This window comes from Giraffa tippelskirchi, chromosome 1 (assembly GCF_054371585.1).
Source record: "Giraffa tippelskirchi isolate mGirTip1 chromosome 1, T2T-mGirTip1v1.2.pri, whole genome shotgun sequence".
Classification (NCBI taxonomy): Eukaryota; Metazoa; Chordata; class Mammalia; order Artiodactyla; family Giraffidae; genus Giraffa; species Giraffa tippelskirchi.
The window spans coordinates 215,564,492-215,584,339 of record NC_137275.1 but is presented as its reverse complement, the minus strand read 5'-3'; the positions used below and the strand labels follow the sequence as shown (position 1 = coordinate 215,584,339).

At 37.8% G+C, this 19,848-nt stretch overlaps 1 protein-coding gene and 1 long non-coding RNA gene across 6 annotated transcripts in view; one reads left to right on the top strand and one right to left on the bottom strand.

The window, feature by feature from the left end:
* SHOC1 (shortage in chiasmata 1) overlaps positions 1–19,848 on the top strand; it is an 83,117-nt gene that overhangs the window by 39,586 nt on the left and 23,683 nt on the right. For 2 of the 5 annotated variants that reach the window (XM_081574430.1, XM_081574429.1), the window contains exons 15-20: positions 1,022–1,150; positions 2,137–2,313; positions 3,511–3,615; positions 8,869–9,047; positions 13,450–13,522; positions 18,814–18,883. In XM_081574430.1, coding sequence (XP_081430556.1) covers positions 1,022–1,150; positions 2,137–2,313; positions 3,511–3,615; positions 8,869–9,047; positions 13,450–13,522; positions 18,814–18,883 — 733 coding nt within the window. Of the gene's footprint in view, positions 1–268; positions 278–1,021; positions 1,151–2,136; positions 2,314–3,510; positions 3,616–8,868; positions 9,048–13,449; positions 13,523–18,813; positions 18,884–19,848 lie in introns of all 5 variants that reach the window. The other 3 variants (XM_081574437.1, XM_081574443.1, XM_081574432.1) reach the window with 2 other exon arrangements.
* The window catches only part of LOC145540287 (uncharacterized), a 38,131-nt gene that overhangs the window by 9,626 nt on the left and 8,657 nt on the right, over positions 1–19,848 (bottom strand). The window contains exon 2 of the long non-coding RNA XR_014078253.1: positions 344–431. This is a non-coding gene — a long non-coding RNA (uncharacterized LOC145540287). The remainder of the gene's footprint in view (positions 1–343; positions 432–19,848) is intronic.

Genomic DNA, 19,848 nt, shown 5'->3' with positions numbered 1-19,848 from the left:
CTCACCTGACTCTCAGACCAAGCTTCTTTCTCCAACTTAGTTTTAATAACAGAGGTAACATTTTGGTATGTATTTTTATTTCTTATCTTATTTTACAGTTGATACCAGAGCAGGGAAGAATGTTAGAATTGATTAGGCCCCCTCAAAAACTCTAATAATGATTATTTAATCATAGCTACTTACATTATTTATACTTGCAAATAATAACAATCTAGTTTAGGATATTTTACTCTATTTTTTTCTACTGTGTATTTAAAGCTCATAGAAGAAAAGTACAGTTATTGAACATTGTGTGCCAGGCACTAAATCACTTTTTAGAGAAAAATATGATACTGTCACTGACCTTGAGAAGCTTCCAGTATAATAGAGTGTACCAGACTTGCAGATAATTTCGGTACAACGTTGTCAGTGCCAGGAGAGTATGCCGAGTGCTAAGGAAACAAAAAGGAGAGGCATTTTGCTGGCCTGGAAGTAGAGTGCGCAGTTACATAAGGCTTGTTATAGAAAATGCCTGAGAGCTAAAAGGTAAGTAGTTAGAAATGAGTTGAACATTGACTTAGCAACTGACCAACAACAAAGTAAGAAGTGATCTTATTAAGAAAGGATGGAGACAGGTAGGGTTTGGGGCCTAGGAGAGGATTAGTAGCAGAGGAGGGGTATGTGGACAGTCACAGAGAAATGAACTAGAATGAAATGTGCCTCTTAGATGTCAGGAACCGTCCTTGGTGTTTATAACACCTTGTAACAATATTGAAGTAGATATATTAATCCATATTTTACACATGAGAAAACTGAGGCTTCATCAGAATTGGGATTAAAACACTGATTTGATGCCAAAATTCTTTCCTTTATTACCATTCAGCTTCTTACCCAGCACTATATTAAGTCCATTGACCAGGATAGTTCTTCAGTTTCACACTGATGCATTTCAAAGAACTTTAACAGTTATGATCATATTACAAGAAAGCATTTTAATGAACATTAAGTTGCCTTGAACAATGCTAATTAATGTTTTCATTAGAACTTCAAAACGAAGGAGAACTTTCTTTGACTCTTCAAGAAGAAAGCCCTATTGTTTGTAATAATAAAACCCTAGAGAAAACAAATCAGGAAAGGAGAGCAGATAATGTCATCGAAATTCCAGCATCAGGTATATATTATGCTTTTTTAAATGCCTTCAAATTAAGTAAATTTGAAAGCTCATATATTAAAATGTTTCAAGATGGTAATGTGTTTCTAAAATTTAGGTATCTAGAATATACCTTATTTTCCATGTAATTTTCTTCACTTGTTTCAGATATTTCTTCATTCGAGTCTTACTTTCAAATTATTTCCAAACACAGAATGCCTTGTTTACTGCCTCTGCCCTCCCTGACTTGCCCTACTCTGGTCCACTAAGTATTATTTCTTCCTTCATTTAACTTGCTGATTTCCTGCTTCCATCAGAGAAGAGCAAACTGCAGCTCCTCAACCTCTGACTCTTCTGCCCAGTCTGGAAAAATAAACTGTTAATGGTTGCTCTGTTCGCTTACCCACCATCAGGGTGGTTTTATTGATTCCTATACTGATTAAAATGATTTGTTCTGCTGTAAAGAAAACTGTTCTTTACATTGACTCTCAAAGAACAGCCTGCTTAAGAACATCATGCTCATTGTGAAAATCAATAAGGAAATAGATGCTAGTTCTTTAGTATCATTTCATCTTTTAGTTAAATTTCATTTATGACCTTTATATGATAATACAAATCTTTAAATACTGATCTAGTGAAAACTAAAAATAATTTATCACTGTTATAAATGTGTTTAGCTTAAGGTTATAAACTAATGGTGGAGGGAAAAGAAAAAATATTACCTGATTCTCTTTATATGGCTCCTCATACCTGCCCTGCCGAATTAATTCAAATAAACAAGACAGCCATAACATTATACTTATTCTACAGAGGTGTTTTTGTTTTGTTGTTGCTAGTTTATTTAGAATAAATATCCTAAAATAAGCTGTTATACAATCTCATGATTTTTAACTCATGGGAATTTGGATGGAGTTCAGGTTTCCATGAAGTACCATGCATAACTGGTTTGTCAAAAAGAACATACCATCCTTATAAAAACACTACGTTTAATGTTTTTATTTTTGCAGATAGCCAGTGCCAAGCATATTGTCTCCTGGAAGCAGCAGCTTCTCCTATCTTAGAAAAACTTGTATGCCTCTGTACTCTTCCTGCTGCTAACTGGAAATTTGCCACCATCATTTTTGACCAAACAAGGTTCCTCTTGAAAGAACAAGAAAAAATAATAAGTGATACTATTCATCAAGGTGAGTGACAATAAAAGTCACACTATTTAAAAGAATGTGAATTTATGGGTTATTAGAAAATGCAGAAATTAGTCACAGATGGAGGCATAACTATAGTTCAGCATATGGCACCCACAATCCAATGCTGGAAGATCAGCTAAGCAAGGATAAAAAGGTAAAAAATACAAGTATTCCCTGCTTTTCATGTTTGTACCATGCCACTTTGATTTTACGAAAGACCTGCATAAGTATACGTTTTCACTAACTGAAAGAAATCAAAGAGGATTTTAATTTTTATGAAAAAAGGTATTTGCTTCTTTACTCCATTTCAGTTTATGAAAATTTTCATAGGAACGCTCTGTTTTCAGACAGTGGGGGAAACCTGTATCTAGGATATACTACCCATAACTGTTCTCCTGTTGTTCCTGATTCTCAGTGATCACTGTTTATTTGCTTTGATCTGCATTGATTAGATCAGTGGTTTTCAAACTTTTTAGCAGAACTCTTTGTTCAATGAATATTTCATGGCACCCCATTATATGAAACAGAGAAAAGCAGAGTTTCTGTGACTAACTTGTGCCTAGAATCCTGTCTTCTTGGCCTCACTTTTGCATGCGGTCTATCCAAAATCCAATCTATCCAATCAATAAGGTCTGGAACTACATGGGACATATTCATTAGATAATTCGTTTGTCCCTATGAGTATCTGTCTTGTTGGAATCATATCCTTAGCACAGATATTCTCAGGCGTCCGTCTCCAGGTCAAGGCATTGCTTTGTGTTATGATCCCCCACCTTTATCTAAGCCAGTTGGCAAATTATGAGTAGTTTCATTTTCTTCTTGTTTCATAACTGGGAATCATCGACCATTTTCCCACCAGGAGTAGAAATAATTGAACATTCTTTGGGAGCAACAAGAGTATGAGCTCTAAGATTAGCTGTCTGCGTTGGAATACCAGCTCCATCATTTTTTCACAGATTGACCTTGGGCAGCTACTTAAATATGTTAAGACTGTTTTCTCATCCATAAAAGGAAAATCATAATGAACTTATCTAATAGGGTTATTGTTATAAGTTCAATGAAATAAACAGATTATATACAGCTTGGCACCTAATAAGCACACAATAATAAATGGCATTTATTATTGTTAAGCATTCTGATATATAGCATAAAATTCTAATGTATATCCTGTTTTTAAATATGTTTTTGCTTACGTAGGTAAAAATGATGAAAGAGAAATGACATTCAAGTATGCTGCTCTCTTACACCTTTTGGTAACAATTAGAGATGTCCTTTTAACCTGTAACTTGGACACAGCATTGGGTTGGTGTGAAAAGCTTTTATTTCCTCTTTTCTTCTTATTAAAATGTTTACTTTTCTGAAAAAGATGCTTTGTAAGAAATTATGTAGCTTCTTTATTCTGCGTTAAATTTATATACATCTTGACAAAATATAATGGATTATATATTTAATTCTCTTTATGTTCTTTAAAAGAAATTTTCTATAACAACTACCATCACCTAGAAAAATAGGTTTAGGATTCTCTATTCTAGGCCTGAATTATAGACTCTTAATAGATTTGATTGTGTATTATCATACACTTGCTTTTTAATGTAAGATACTGCTGCTGCTGCTAAGTCGCTTCAGTCGTGTCCGACTCTGTGCGACCCCATAGACGGCAGCCCACCAGGCTCCGCCGTCCCTGGGATTTTCCAGGCAAGAGTACTGGAGTGGGGTGCCATTGCCTTCTCCGAATGTAAGATGACACTTTGCCATATATATTTTAGGTCCTCATTGAATGTTTGTGACTTTGAATCTTTGCTAGATGAAATACAGCTAAATTATTAATACTAAGAACTTTTGCAATTATTTTCACTTGTGCATGTAAATTAGGATATGGATTACTTCAGTATTAAAAATCAACCTATTTTGAATGTATTGAAAATTTTAAAGATTTTGGAAATTTTTCCTAAACTATTAAAATCCTTAAAGTATCTGTCTTACTACATTACTACTCTAGATCCCTTATTGCAAGCTGTTTAAACTTGTTTAGTAATGATGTATTTATAGGATTATGTTTTATAACTTAAGTTTCTAGAATCCATTGGCAGTCCAGTGGTTGAGACTCTGTGCTTCAACTGCAGGGGACACAGGTTCAATACCTGGATGGGGGAGCTAGAGTCCCACATGCCCATGCCCTGCAGTACGGCCCTCCATACCCCCAAAAAACCATTATACATAAAGTGAAAATAATTTTTCTCTGATCTGTGACTCAGACATTTTCTCTTATATATGACCCAGACAAATAGTATTTCTCTAAACCAAGGTTTTGTTAAGTATTGGGCAGCAGCAAGTTATAGTTGTACTCCCTCTACAATACTTGGAGTTATAACACTTGGCCAAATATTATATTAGTACAACAAACTGTGGAAAATTCTTAAAGAGATGGAATACCAGACCCTCTTACCTGTCTCCTGAGAAACCTGTGTGCGGGTCAAGAAACAGGGTGCTAAGGGCCGATGCACTGGGATGACCCTGAGGGATGGGATGGGGAGGGAAGTAGAAGGGAGGTTCAGGATGGGGAACACATGTACACCCATGGCTGATTCATGTCAATGTATGGCAAAAACCACTACAATATTGTAAAGTAATTAGCCTCCAATTAAAATAAATTAATCAATTTAAAAAAAAACAGAGCATTACATGGAACAACTGACTGGTTCAAAACTGGGAAAGGACTACAGCAAGGCTGTGTATTGTCACCCTGATTATTTAACTTTTATGCAGAGTACATCATGCAAATTGTTAGGCTGGATGAATCACAAGCTGGAGACAAGATTGCTGGGAGAAATATCCACAACCTCAGATATGCAGATGATACCATTCTAATGGCAGAAAGTGAGCAGAAACTAAAGAACCTCTTGATGAGGGTAAAAGAGGAGATGAAAAAGCTGGCTTGAAATTCAACATTAAAATAACTAAGACCATGACATCTGGTCCCATTACTTCATAGCAAATAAAAGGGGAAAAAGTGGAAGCAGTGACAGATTTTACTTCCTTGGGCTCCAAAATCACTGCACATGGTGACTGCAGCCATGAAATTAAAAGGTGCTTGCTCCTTGGAAGGAAACCTATGACAAACTTAGACAGCATATTAAAAAACAGAGACATCACTTTGCCAATAAAAGTCTGCATAGTCAAAGCTATGGTTTTTCCAATAGTCATGTACAGATGTGAGAGTTGGTCCATAAAGAAGGTTGAGTGCTGAAGAATCGATGTTTTCGAATTGCAGTGCTAGAGAAGACTCTTGAGAGTTGCTTGGACTGCAAGGAGATCAAACCAGTCAATCCTAAAGAAAATCAACCTTGAATGTTCACTGGAAGAACTGATACTGAAGCCGAAGCTGCGATACTTTAGCCAACTGATGGCGAAGAGCTGACTCATTGGAAAAGACCCTAATGCCAGGAAAGATTGAAGGCAGGAGGAGAAGGGAGAGGATGAGATGATTAGATAGCATCACTAAATCAATGGATATGAATTTGAGCAAACTTTGGAAGATAGTGGAGGACAAAGGAGCCTGGCATACTGAGGTCCATGGAGTTGCAGAGTTGGATATAACTTAGTGACTGAACAACAAGAACCTTTAGAAAGCCCAACATGACACTCTCCCTTTCTTCTCCAGTTAAAGCATTTGAATGTTGAGGCTGGATCAAGCTGTCTTGTCTCTATTCTCAGACAACGATAGCCCTAGTTTACAGCACCTGAAACTAATATAATGGTATAGTGTCACATGCCATTCTGTTTAGTCTCCTGTCTTCGTTATACTTTTCAGCTTCCATAAAAGACTGTCAGTCCTACCAACAGCTAGGCTAACTATTAAAGCAAAATAGTAAGACAGAATATCAGAATCTAGAATATCTGGGCTCCCAGGGAGAGTACAGAGAAAGGCATGGCAACTCACTCCAGTATTCTTGCTTGGAGAATCCCCATGGACAGAGGAGCCTGGTGGGCTACAGTCCATAGGGTAACAAAGAGTCAGACACACTGAAGCGACTTAGCACGCGAGCACACAAGGAGAGTACAGTTGTGACTCACTCCTGCTCAGTTCAGTTCAGTTCAGTCGCTCAGTCATGTCCGATTCTTTGCGACCCCATGAACCGCAGCACACCAGGCCTCCCTGTCCATCACCAACTCCCGGAGTTCACTCAAACCCATGTCCATTGAGTTGGTGATCCAACCATCTCATTCTTTGTCGTCCCCTACTCTTCCTGCCCTCAATCTTTCCCAGCATCAGGGTCTTTTCAAATGAGTCAGCTCTTCCCATCAGGTGGCCAAAGTATTGGAGTTTCAGCTTCAACATCAGTCCTTCCAATGAACACCCAGGACTGATCTCCTTTAGGATGAACTGGTTGGATCTCCTTGCAGTCCAAGGGACTCTCAAGAGTCTTCTCCAACACCACAGTTCAAAACCATCAATTCTTCGGCGCTCAGCTTTCTTTATAGTCCAACTCTCACATCCATACACGACCACTGGAAAAACCATAGCCTTGACTAGATGGACCTTTGTTGACAAAGTAATGTCTCTGCTTTTTAATATGCTGTCTAGGTTGGTCATAACTTTCCTTCCAAGGAGTAAGCATCTTTTAATTTCACGGCTGTAATCACCATCTGCAGTGATTTTGGAGCCTGCTCAATACTTAGCAAAATCTTGAATTAGAGAAATAATATTTATGGAGGGTTGGTTAAGGTATATTCACCTTTAAGTACTCTACATTTTGCCCTAAGATTAAGTGAGACTGTTGAGAGCTATATATTCTTGAATTTTTTTTGTTACTCAAAGAAATGCATTTACTAAATCAAACTTTGGCATTACTATTTGGCTACCTTGAGGAATACTCATAAAATTAAAATCTTTGTTGGAAAAATGTAACTTCTTAAACCCTAGCTACCAAGCCATGATGAATAACCTTGCTGCCTTGGATATTTTTAGTGGAAGGCTTTCTCACTCTTCTAAACCTCTTAAAATCAAAGAGCAAGTTAGGTTGACCTCCTTTCTTCTGTGAATAGTGGCAGCAGAAGAAAGGTCCACATGGTCTGGCTGCCTACCCTGGGCCCAGTTTCTGTATTTTCCCTCAACTTCCAGTTTGTGTGTCTCTCCCAAGCTAGCAAGGTAATGAGTTCTAAGGTTAAAGGTTTAAAGTTTCACTTCTGGGCTTTAACCCAGAAATAAATTTGGTATTGTGTAATGGCTACTGTAATAGAGATACATAGCAACAGCACAAAGGATGGTGGTGGCTGTTATGCTTTCAAGAGGAATATTTTCTTTAAATGAGTAAGAGTTTGCCAAGTAAATAAAGTATGAAAAGGTATTGTTGGCAGAATTAAGAGCCCAGAAAAATGATTCAGTGAGTGTGTGACAACCAGTTCCATGTGGCTAAATTGAAGAGTACAAGGTGGAAAGCCATGAGAGCTAAGCCACAAGAAATAAGAAAGAGCCAAATCATGAAAAGCCTTTTCAGCTACAAAAAAGACTTCAGTCACTATTCTGTAAATGATAGGGAACCACTGGAACAGGGAAGCGACTGGACTAAGTTTGTCTTTCAGGTTACATCTACTAGCAGTACGGAGAATCAGTGGGAAGCTTTGAGATTAGGAAGCATAAAGAACATAAGTCAATCTCTAAATTGCCCATTATTCTAGCTGTATTAATATAAAATTAGAATTAATATGTAAATGATATAAAAATAAGAACATGAGCATTATATTTTTTATTTATTATTGTATTTATTGCCCAAATATTCACTGAATAGCTGATCTACATAAGTTACTCTGCCAGGTCTCTCCTCCAGTAATTCACAAAATTCATTGTGCAGCTGAATCACTAGGAGAAGTCTTTAGACAGAGGAACCCCTGGGACTCAGTCTAGATTTTTTGAATATGAACTTTCAAGGATAGGACTCAAGATTCTGTGTTTACAGTTGCTTTTAGAGAGTGAATTTAGGCACTGCTGTTTTAGCAGCTACATAAATTAATTATCATACATAAATATGGATTATGAGAGCTTATAAACTAATGAGGTTGTAGAGCCATATACACAAATAACCAGAAATCAAGTGCAAAAGCTGTATCGATGCCATACCAAGAAAATCTCAGTGAAATGTATTACCACAGGACTTCTTGGCAAGTAAGTGTAGATTCTAGGGTTTAAGAAGAAGGCCAAAAAAAAAAAAAGAAGGCAGTAGCATTTAATAAGTCAGAAAACAGAAAAGGATGGGGAATATTCAAAGAATCTGTAGAGCATATCCTGTGATATTGGTATTATACAGCTTAAAAACAGACATTTGGTATACATTTCTCAACTTTGCTTAATTTTAAGGGGATCACTCCGAACCAGAGACTGAACCTGGGTCTCCTGCGTTGTGTGCAGATTCTTTACCATCCGAGCCACTAGGCAAACCCAGTAAAGGGAAATTTAACTATCTCTGCTATGACCCTTATTTCCCTTTTAGATTTTTACCATGGAGTTTCTAAAAGAACAAAAAGGCATGCTTTTTTTCCTATTTTTGTTTTTAACAGGGTATTTGTCAAATGCAAAAGATACCTACAAAAGCGTTTTCGGTTCCTATTTGTATGACATTTGGCGACAACTGGAGATTGTACAGTTTATAAGGGGGAAAAGCCCTGAAACCAACTATAAGATACGAGAATTGCAATGTCAGATACTAAATTGGATGCAAAGTGAACGGCAAATTAAGGTAAGGATTGAAATAAAGCAGATTACAACAATCAGCTCATGTAAGAATTGGATGTAAGATAAATTTTTGCATTTAATTTGAAATTATGAAATAATGTGGTATATACAATTTGGTCCCATGACAGTTTTCTCCTTAAGAAAGTTAGTCAGACAGAATCAAACCCAGAGAAAGGGTCATTTGTATCATTATTCATATGCCTTGAATTTTAAAAATACTTTAATTTATATTACATGTAGCTTTCTATGGATTGACTAGTCCTTCAAATCTCAAACATTTTGTTTTCTGCTTGTAAGTTCATGAACATATACCTAACAACAGATCTCTGATAATTAATTTTTAGATATTGAGCCAGAATCTTCCGTAATTCATTTTAAAAGCACTTTTTAATTTCTTGGATTATATTGGAAATTTTTGCCCCCTCTACCTCAAGCATTGGACAAAAACTTTGCGTAAATAAAGATTTAAGAGAAAATACCTTAAAAAATGTTTTAAAGCAGTAAAACATCTACTTATGGCTGATTCATGTTGATGTTTGACGGAATATGCTGAAATTCTATAAAGCAATTATCCTTCAATTAAAAAACAAATATTTTTTTAAAACTTTACACTAAATCTGGAAACAAATTTGGCCTTTTTCTTCATTTTCCTGTCTATCCCTACTGTATCTTTATATCCCCAACCCTATGGTTATTGGATAGCATAACCAACTCAGTGGACATGAATTTGTGCAAACTGGGAGATAATGAAGGACAGGGAAGCCTGGCATGCGGCAGTCCATGGGGTCACAAAGAGTCAGACACAACTTAGCCACTGAACAACAACAAGAAATATAGAATTGGGAGTGATAGCATCATGGCAGGACCAGATGCTCTCTTTGTCTCTCCCCTTCAATCTACAACCAGGAAAACATCCACAACTCAACAAATGGGCCTCTGCCCAACACACCAGGACACTAAAGAGTTCCACACATCTGTACATCTACGATGGCCAGAATGGAACACATGGAAGAGGGAGAATTGGAGGATCAGCATAAGCAGTGCCTGCAATTTTGGTCCCTGAACCACGGCAGCTGAGCCCACAGGCCCCGAGAACCCAGTAGCAGCAAGGGAGGCATCACACCTGACTGCAGCCTCCCACTTGCAGTGACACCCACAGCCTCAGATAACTGGGCAACACTGGCAGTGAGGCCTGTGGCCCTGTCCTTCCAACTAGCTGCAGAGCCACCCACAACTCTGACGCCCCATCCTCTACCTGCAGTAGGTGAGCCCAGAAACCTGAGAATATTGGACAAGGCAGAGGCGCACATGACCCTGGTTCCTCCTCCTGGCCTTCCCCCTCCTCCTGCAATGGCAGAGCGTGTGACTCAGGGGATACCAGATGAGACCACCATACTAGTACCCCAGGCAGTGACAGCAGTAAAACCAGAATCAGCAAGACATCAACAACCCCAGAGGCACAAGCAGTGTAACAAACGTACTGGGTGACAGCTCTGACATAGACATTGCAGGATCAGTTCAGTTCAGTCGCTCAGGCATGTCCGACTCTGCGACCCCATGGACTGCAGCATGCCAGGCTTCCCTGTCCATCACCAACTCCCGGAGCTTACTCAAACTCATGTCCATTGAGTCGGTGATGCCATCCAACCATCTCATCCTCTGTCGTCCCCCTCTCCTCCCGCCTTCAATCTTTCCCAGCATCAGGGTCTTTTCAAATGAGTCAGTTCTTCGCACCAGGTGGTCAAAGTATTGGAGTTTCAGCTTGAGCATCAGTCCTTCCAGTGAATATTCGGGACTGATTTCCTTTAGGATGGACTGGTTGGATCTCCTTGCAGTCCAAGGGACTCTCAAGAGGCTTCTCCAACACCAGGGTAACTGGTGCCAATTCCCAACCACAACCAGAGGCAGTGCAGGGTAAGGGAAACCAAAAACTTGTGCTGTAGTGCCACCTGCTGGAAAATAAGAGAAAGACTTCTATATACAATGGAGAAATGACAGCCTCTTTACTAGAAACACTGGACAGCTACATGTAAAAGAATGAAATTAGAACTCTCCTAACACTGTATCGGACACGACTGAGCGACTTCACTTTCACTTTTCCCTTTCATGCACTGGAGAAGGAAATGGCAACCCACTCCAGTATTCTTGCCTGGAGAATCCCAGGGACGGCGGAGCCTGCTGGGCTGCCGTCTATGGGGTCGCACAGAGTCGGACACGATGAAGCGACTTAGCAGCAGCAGCAGCAACACTATATCGAGAATGAGATGGTTGGATTGCATTGCCAACTCAGTGGACATGAGTTTGAGTAAGCTCTGAGAGTTGGTGACGGACAGGGAAGCCTGGCGTGCTGCAGTCCATGGGGTTGCAAAGAGTCAGACACGAATGAGCGACTGAACTGAACTGAACACCATATACAAAAATAAACTCAAAATGGATTAAATACCTAAATGTAAGGCTGGAAACTATAAAAATCTTAGAGGAAAACATAGGCAGAACATTCTGACATAAATCACAGCAAGATCTTTTCTGATCCACCTCCTAGAGTGATGAAAATAAAAACAAAAATAAATGGGATCTAATTAAACTTAGACACTTTTACACACCTAAGGAAACTATAAATAAAAAGAAAACCCACAGAATGGGAGAAAATATTTGCAAATGAAGTGACCGACAAGGGATTAATCTCCAAAATATATCAACAACTCATATAGCTGAGTATTAAAAAAAAAAAAAATTATCTGAAAAGAAGAAATACTTCTTCTTCTGTCAAAAGTCAGTGAAATACTGAAATGAAATACTGTCAAGTCAATGAAAAGGAGTTTTAAATGCAGCCAGTGAGAAAAGAATGGCAACCCACACAGGAATCCCTATTAGCTATCAGCAGATTTCTTAGCAGAAACTCTGCAGACCAGGAGGGAGTAGAATGACAGCCTCAAAATACTGAAAGATAAAAACTGGCCTCCAAGAATACTTTATCCAACAAATTTGTCATTCAGATATAAAGGAGAAATAGGGTTTTCCCATACAAACAAAAGCTGAGGGATTTCATCAACACTAGGCCTGCCTTACAAGAAATATTGAAAGGACCTCTCCTATCAGAAACAAAAAGGCAGAAGTACACAAAACTCTGAGTAAGGTGATAAATAAACAATTAGAAAATTGCAACTCTATATCAGAATAGGTTTTTAAACACTTTGTATAACATAATGGTTAAAAGGGGAAATATCAGAAAAAAAACAATAGCTACTTCAGTTTGGTGACAAATACAATATAAAAAGGAATGAATCTGAGAAAGCAAAAACATAAAAGGGGAAGAAGAACAGAATCCATACAGGCAAATGAAGATAAGATGCTATCAGCAGAAAAAGTACTATTCTACCTATGACATATCTTACACAAACATCATGGTAACCACCAAGCATAAATCTAGAATGGAGACACAAAACATAAAAAAGAGGAAACTGAGCAAAACATTACAGAAAACCACCAAACCAAAATGAAACATGAAGAAACAATGGAAGCATAAAACAACCAGAAAACAAAAGATAGGATGGCAGCACTAGGTCCCCACGTATCAGTAATCACCTAACGTGTAAATGGAGTGAGTCCACCAGTCCAAAGACACAAAGTGGCTGGATGGATTTAAAAACAAGAGCAATTCAAACCTGTCTGGGTTAAATTTAACACTTACAATATGGGCAGAGACTACTTATATAGTCATCTATATTAGATTTCTTGAAGAATGCTAAGAATGCCCTGCCCCCAAATGTTTTCCTCATTGACACTTGACCTTCAGTTCAGTTCAGTTCAGTCGCTCAGTCATGTCCGACTCTTTGCGACCCCACGGACTGCAGCACACCAGGCCTCACTGTCCATCACCAACTCCCGGAGTTTACTCAAACTCATGTCCATCGAGTCGGTGATGCCATCCAACCATCTCATCCTCTGTCGTCGCCTTCTCCTCCTGCCTTCAATCTTTCCCAGCATCAGGGTCTTTTCCAATGAGTCAGCTCTTCGCATCAGGTGGCCAAAGTATTGGAGTTTCAGCTTCAGCATCAGTCCTTCCAATGAATATTCGGGACTGATTTCCTTTAGAATGGACTGGTTGGATCTCCTTGCAGTCCAAGGGACTCTCAAGAGTCTTCTCCAACACCACAGTTCAAAAGCATCAATTCTTTGGCGCTCAGCTTTCTTTATAGTCCAACTCTCCCATCCATTTGATCTTAGCAAAGTGTATTCCTTTGTGTTTAAGCACTGATATCTTTTACAGTACAAATATTTACTTTGCCAACTTATTGTCAATAGTTCCATGTAACCAGTTGTTTGTTATTTTTGTCACTGTAGCAAAAGAATATTACAAAGGATAATCATTCAGATATATATATGAAATTCTTATTTTTGATCAGGTGCTGATTATAATAAGAATGGATTCAGATGGCGAAAAACATTTACTCATTAAAATCCTTAACAAAATAGAAGGTAGGGAATTTTAAATTATGCTTAATTTAATAACAAATGCTTGAACATATAAAATGTATTGATGTAGCCAAGTTTTTAATTAAGATATGAGTAACATACTATAAAATTCATCCTTTAAAATATATAGTTTGATGGTATCTAATCTGTGTTTAAATCAATGTGGACTGTAAGTCTGAAATATAAATATACTATAATGTACTTATGTATATATTACCATGATTATTATTATTACCAATTGATACCTTTTATTGTTAAAGTTACTAATAATACAGACTACTTACAAACCTATGAGTAGGTTTCATTAACTCAGCTTTTACAAATGAAGAAACTAAAATTCATAAAGTTGATGTATCATGCCAAAATCACAAGTAGTAACTGAGGGAATCAGGATTTGAACCTAAGTCTCTCTTGTTCCAGGGTTATTTTTCAACTCTTCTACCAACTGCTGCCTGCTCTATCAACCCTTTCCATCTTGTGCTGTGGAACCCACTGCTAAAATATAAATTCTTCTTCACCTCCTTGTTTTAAGTGAAACTCAACTTCCCCTAGATGATAATGCTTCCCCTGTATGCTTTTCATATAGAAGCTGATAATTTTCTCTCTGTATGTATATAAGAATGAGAAGGCCATTTTGTGCTTTCCATTATCCTTTCCAAAACTTTATTCCTCCATCCTTTGAGGCTATGCCATATTGCCATGTCATTCTCTACTACCCCACAATCATCCATGGACAGTTTTGCACCTGGCTTATGGTACTCTGTTTATTCCTGGTCCTGCCATTGAACTAGATGTCTTTAATGTAAATGATTCATTCAACACCCTGACCTTATAGTTTCACTGGTCTTCATAACAAATAAACTCATTCCTTGGCTTTGCTATCAGCCTTTTGATAATGCAGAACTATCCTGCCTCTAAACTTGAAACTCTCTGTCTGTAGCTACCTCGGGCTCTTTCATGATCTTCAGCATTCTAAAGATAGTAAACTTTCAACTCCGTTTTTCATTTCTTTCTTTTTCCATATTTGGTGATGGCCATCACTTTAAGCAGTCTTGCCCTTCTATTGTACCTTCCATTTAAACTTCAGCTCTGAATCAATGAAGATTTCATCTCTCTATCCCTACACCCAAGATGTTGTGCATTATTGGAGAAAATCAAGTAGATTGGTACCACTGCAAAATCAGGCTCCCTGAACTTATATGGGCTTTTAATACTTCTCAATAATCTTTGTATATGTTCTTAGTTTCCATACCTATCATACTAATGGCTATACCATACACCCCTACCATGCTACTCACCCCTTCATTTTGGGAAGGGAATTATGCCTTCTAATGACCTTTAATTGAGTAATAATCCTCCTCAGTTCATCTTCCCCACCATCTACAAACTTACATTTATTTCTTCTATTCTTTTATCTTTCTTCCTTTCTCTATAGAGGAAGTGACTCTCCACCCTTAAAAAACCACCCTTTCACTTGTGCTGTGGATCCCATCACTTCCAGGAGTCTCGAACACTTTGTTGCATCAGTTATTTCCCAGCCAGCCTTCTTCTCTAATAACTCTCTTAATCTTTAAGTTTTCCAGTCTTAAAAATAAAATACCACCCTCAACCTGTGTCACCCTTGATTTATTCTCTTCCCTCAATAAACTGCACGTGTGCCACCTTCTAAAATATTTCTCTGCTCTACTCCTACCAAACTATTAATCATGCTGTTTCCAATCTCCATGCCTTTACACCTCCTGTTTCTGCTATCATTAATACTCTCTCTTCTTCAGGAAGCTGACTCTTACATATCCTTAAAAATGAGTTAAAACATTTGGTTAGGAAACCTTAATTTGAATGCGTTCCCTCTCCATTCTCAGGGTAATGTGTGCACCCTTCTAAGGCACTTCTTACCATCCTGGGCTGTAATAAAACTGATGCTCTTGTTGGTTTTCCTCACTACAATTTCAGCTTCTGAGGATTATGACCATGTCCTGATTTGTATTTCCAGCACCCACAAAAGTGCCTGGAACATGGAAGGCACTTCATAAAGATTTTTTGAATAAGTGAATGAGCTAATGAATACCTCCCCACGTGCCCTATTTAGACTAAGACTAGTGGAAAAGATTTAACTGAAATACATGCAAATATTGTGACTAATATCTGCTTCTCAGAGCAGTTAATAAACTATTAAATTATAGTGATGTGAGAATGGTAGGCTCTTTTAAGGACAGCCTTATATGGTGCTATTTCTTGATGATGTTATCTTGTGCTAGAAGCCAAATTTTCATGCTTGGATCTTATTGTTTCATTCAGTTTTCCAATCTTGGGAAAATGAGTTCATATTTGCCAAATTCACAAGATCCTTACTAGTACCAAAGTGTTCAGTTCAGTTCAGTTCAGTCGCTCAGTCGTGTCCAACTCTTTGCGACCCCATGGACTGCAGCACGCCAGGCCTCCCTGTCCATCACCAACTCCCAGAGTTTACCCAAACTCATGTCCATTGAGTCGGTGATGCCATCCAACCATCTCATCCTCTGTCGTCCCCTTCTCCTCCTGCCCTCAATCTTTCCCAGCATCAGAGTCTTTTCCAATGAGTCAGTTCTTCACATCAGGTGCCCAAAGTATTGGAGTTTCAGTTTCAACATCAGTCCTTCCAATGAACACCCAGGACTGATCTCCTCTAGGATGGACTGGTTGGATCTCCTTGCAGTCCAAGGGACCCTCAAGAGTCTTCTCCAACACCACAGTTCAAAAACATCGATTCTTTGGCGCTCAGCTTTCTTTATAGTCCAACTCTTACATTCATACACGACTACTAGAAAAACCATAACCTTGGCTAGACAGACCTTTGTTGGCAAAGTAACGTCTCTGCTTTTTAATATGCTGTCTAAGTTGGTCATAACTCTCCTTCCAAGGAGTAAGCATCTTTTAATTTCATGGCTACAGCCACCATCTGCAGTGATTTTGAACCCCCCAAAAATAAAGTCTGCCACTGTTTCCATTGTTTCCCCATCTATTTGCCATGAAGCGATGTGTTAGAGCAATATTTAACCATTGTGAAGGTGAAGCCACCACAGTTGTGTGGACAATCAGGGTAACTGGAAACTTTAAAACATATATATATATATTTATGGCTGCAGGATTTCAGTTGCAGAGCATGGGTTCAGTCGTTGAGGTGTGCAGGCTTAGGTGACCCACAGCATGTGGCATCTTAGTTCCCCAACACTGGAAGGTGGATTCTTAACCACTCTGTTACCAGGGAAGTCCAGAAACATTTTTTAACGTTAGGGAAGTGATGATCAGTGGTAGCATTATTAAAACAAAAGCATTTGAATAACCAAAGGAATATTTTTGTGAAGAGCTGAGGAAATATACCTGCCCCACAGAAAAGAAGCTTTAAACCTACTTACTGGGGCACCTTTTCCTTTGATGTCACGTAAAAAGTATTGACAAATTATTAAAAATGTATATATATCAACTCTAGGCTTCAGGCTGAACATATCTATTTCTTTTGACATTTGGGATTATATCATTATTACTCTTACTATTTTGTTTCAACAAGGTTTACTGACACAAAAATATTAACTCTACATATTGAAAACTGTTTTTACTCTCTTTGCAACTGGCAGTTATTCTCTGTATCTAGGAACTAGGCCTTTTTCTGTCTAGTATTAGAAATAAAAATGTGGGTGCATATTCCATGTGTTTGAAAGATCCTAGTAACAAGCTTAGCAAGTAATCTGCTTTGGGATCAAAGCTAGTACAAATCACTTAAAGAGATTAGGTTTTAAATAATATGACCTTACAAATTATAAAAGAGAAATAGTACTAACTCCCTTCTTATTATCACCAAAACTACTATCAAGTCAAGTAAACAAAAATATGAACCTATTAAACTATGTCATTATTATATCACACCTTTGAGAACTCTATAGTTGACAAAAGTTCACAAATAAAGTGTAGAAAGCGAAGAAGAACTAAAGAGCCTCTTGATGAAAGTGAGAGAGGAGAGTGAAAAAGTTGGCTTAGAGCTCAACATTCAGAAAACTAAGATCATGGCATCTGGTCCCATCACTTCATGGGAAATAGATGGGGAAACAGTGGAAACAGTGTCAGACTTTATTTTTTTGGGCTCCAAAATCACTGCAGATGGTGATTGCAGCCACGAAATTAAAAGATGCTTACTCCTTGGAAGGAAAGTTATGACCAACGTAGATAGCATATTTAAAAGCAGAGACATTACTTTGCCAACAAAGGTCCGTGTAGTCAAGGCTATGGTTTTTCCAGTGGTCATGTATGGATGTGAGAGTTGGACTGTGAAGAAAGCTGAGCACCAAAGAATTGATGTTTTTGAACTGTGGTGTTGGAGAAGCCTCTTGAGAGTCCCTTGGACTGCAAGAAGATCCAACCAGTCCATCCTAGAGGAGATCAGTGCTGGGTGTTCATTGGAAAGACTGATGTTGAAGCTGAAACTCCAAAACTCCAATACTTTGGCCACCTCATGCAAAGAGTTGACTCATTGGAAAAGACCCTAATGCTGGGAAGGATTGGGGGCAGGAGGAGAAGGGTACGACAGAGGATGAGATGGCTGGATGGCATCACCGACTTGATGGACATGGGTTTGGGTAGACTCCGTGAGCTGGTGATGGACAGGGAGGCCTGGCGTGCTGGGATTCATGGGACATGACTGAGCGACTGAACCGAACTGAGAATTAGCTATTCTTAAACCAACTGTGTCTACCAAAAATAAACTGTACATATGGGTATAATAAATTTTAACTTATTGTATATTTTAAAAAATATAACATAAATAATGTAAGTAATTTAAATATAATTGAGAAGCATGAGTGAATCTACGAAACAGGTAGTGTCCAATAAGACTTCTTTTTCTTACACAGCAAGTAGAAAGGAAAAAAATTCCTATCATAGTGAAATACTGTCTCTTGCTGTTTAGTTATATACTTAAAGTTTTGGCTAAAGGAAAGGTAAAATCTACCACAATTTTTAGCAAAATAAAATGAACTGCATGGAACTGGTGTGTTTTGTTATTTAACATTAAGTTTTTGATCCATTTTATTATTTTACATAATAAATTCAGAATTTCCTTGCTTATAATCACACAGCATACACACACACCAGAAATAGTGCCCATGGCTCAAACTTTCTGATTTCCTAGACTTAGAAAAATAATCCTTGTTCACTGGCCTTTAGTTCATTTTTACGGTAGTAAAATATATGACACACTTAAAAGTAGATATGAACAAAATACTGGAAAAAAAAACTTCGTATTTCTCTTTTTTTCCCAACAGGTTTGACACTGACTGTCTTACATTCAAACAAAAGAAAAAACTTTCTGGAATCCGAAGGTGTTTTAAACAGGTGAAAATGTACTTGTTCATCTATGGGTAACAGACATACCAGTTCCACAGGAAAAGCACAATATTTCCTAGAACTTAAAAACAAAAGCTTAATAACACCTGAAATTAATGTATGCCTTTACCCTCTTCCTGAAAAATTCTTTAACTAAGTTCATTGCCTTATGTATTATTGTTGTCCAGAATTTTTGTTTAATCTTGTTTTAATATCTCCAGATTACAATTTCTATTGTTAATGTTGGTACGAGGAGTACCTCTTTAGACTTACCCTTATTTTTAACCAGTGTTTTCATTCAGCATTACTTCTTACATTTTCTTCCTTCTTTTTGAGTTTCCTTCTTCCTGTAATACATCTTTTAGAAATTCTTTCAGTGAGAGCTGGCTAATAATAAATTTAGTGTTGATTTGTCTAAAAATGTTTTTACTTTGCCTTATTTTATGTAGAAATTATTTCTAGATAGAAAGCAGCAGTAGAGAATTTTAATTATAGTAAATGCTATGGAGAATCCCAGGGACGGGGGAGCCTGGTGGGCTGCCACCTATGGGGTCTCACAGAGTCAGACACGACTGAAGTGACTTAGCAGCAGTAGCAGCAGCAGCTATGTTGTATGAAATTTGAAGATGGGAAAGATAAACTTAAGATATTGAAGTATCCATCATTTTGTTGTTGTTAAACCATTTATGAAGCCAGCCCATTGAGAAAAAAAAACATTTCAAAGTTGTCAGGTAATATTCTACTATTAATATATAGATTATCAAAGATTAAAATCTCCCATCTGTAAGAAAATGAGATTGATTTCTCATGGTGATTTGTGTATTACTTACTGATAAGAATCAGGTAATAAAATAGGGTCCTTTGCATTTGAGGATGTGAAACAAGTCCACTATTTTTTTTATATTCTAGTTTTTTTTTTAAGTATTACCATCAAAAAGAAAGAGGAAAAGGCATTAGCACAATCGGGGAACAAA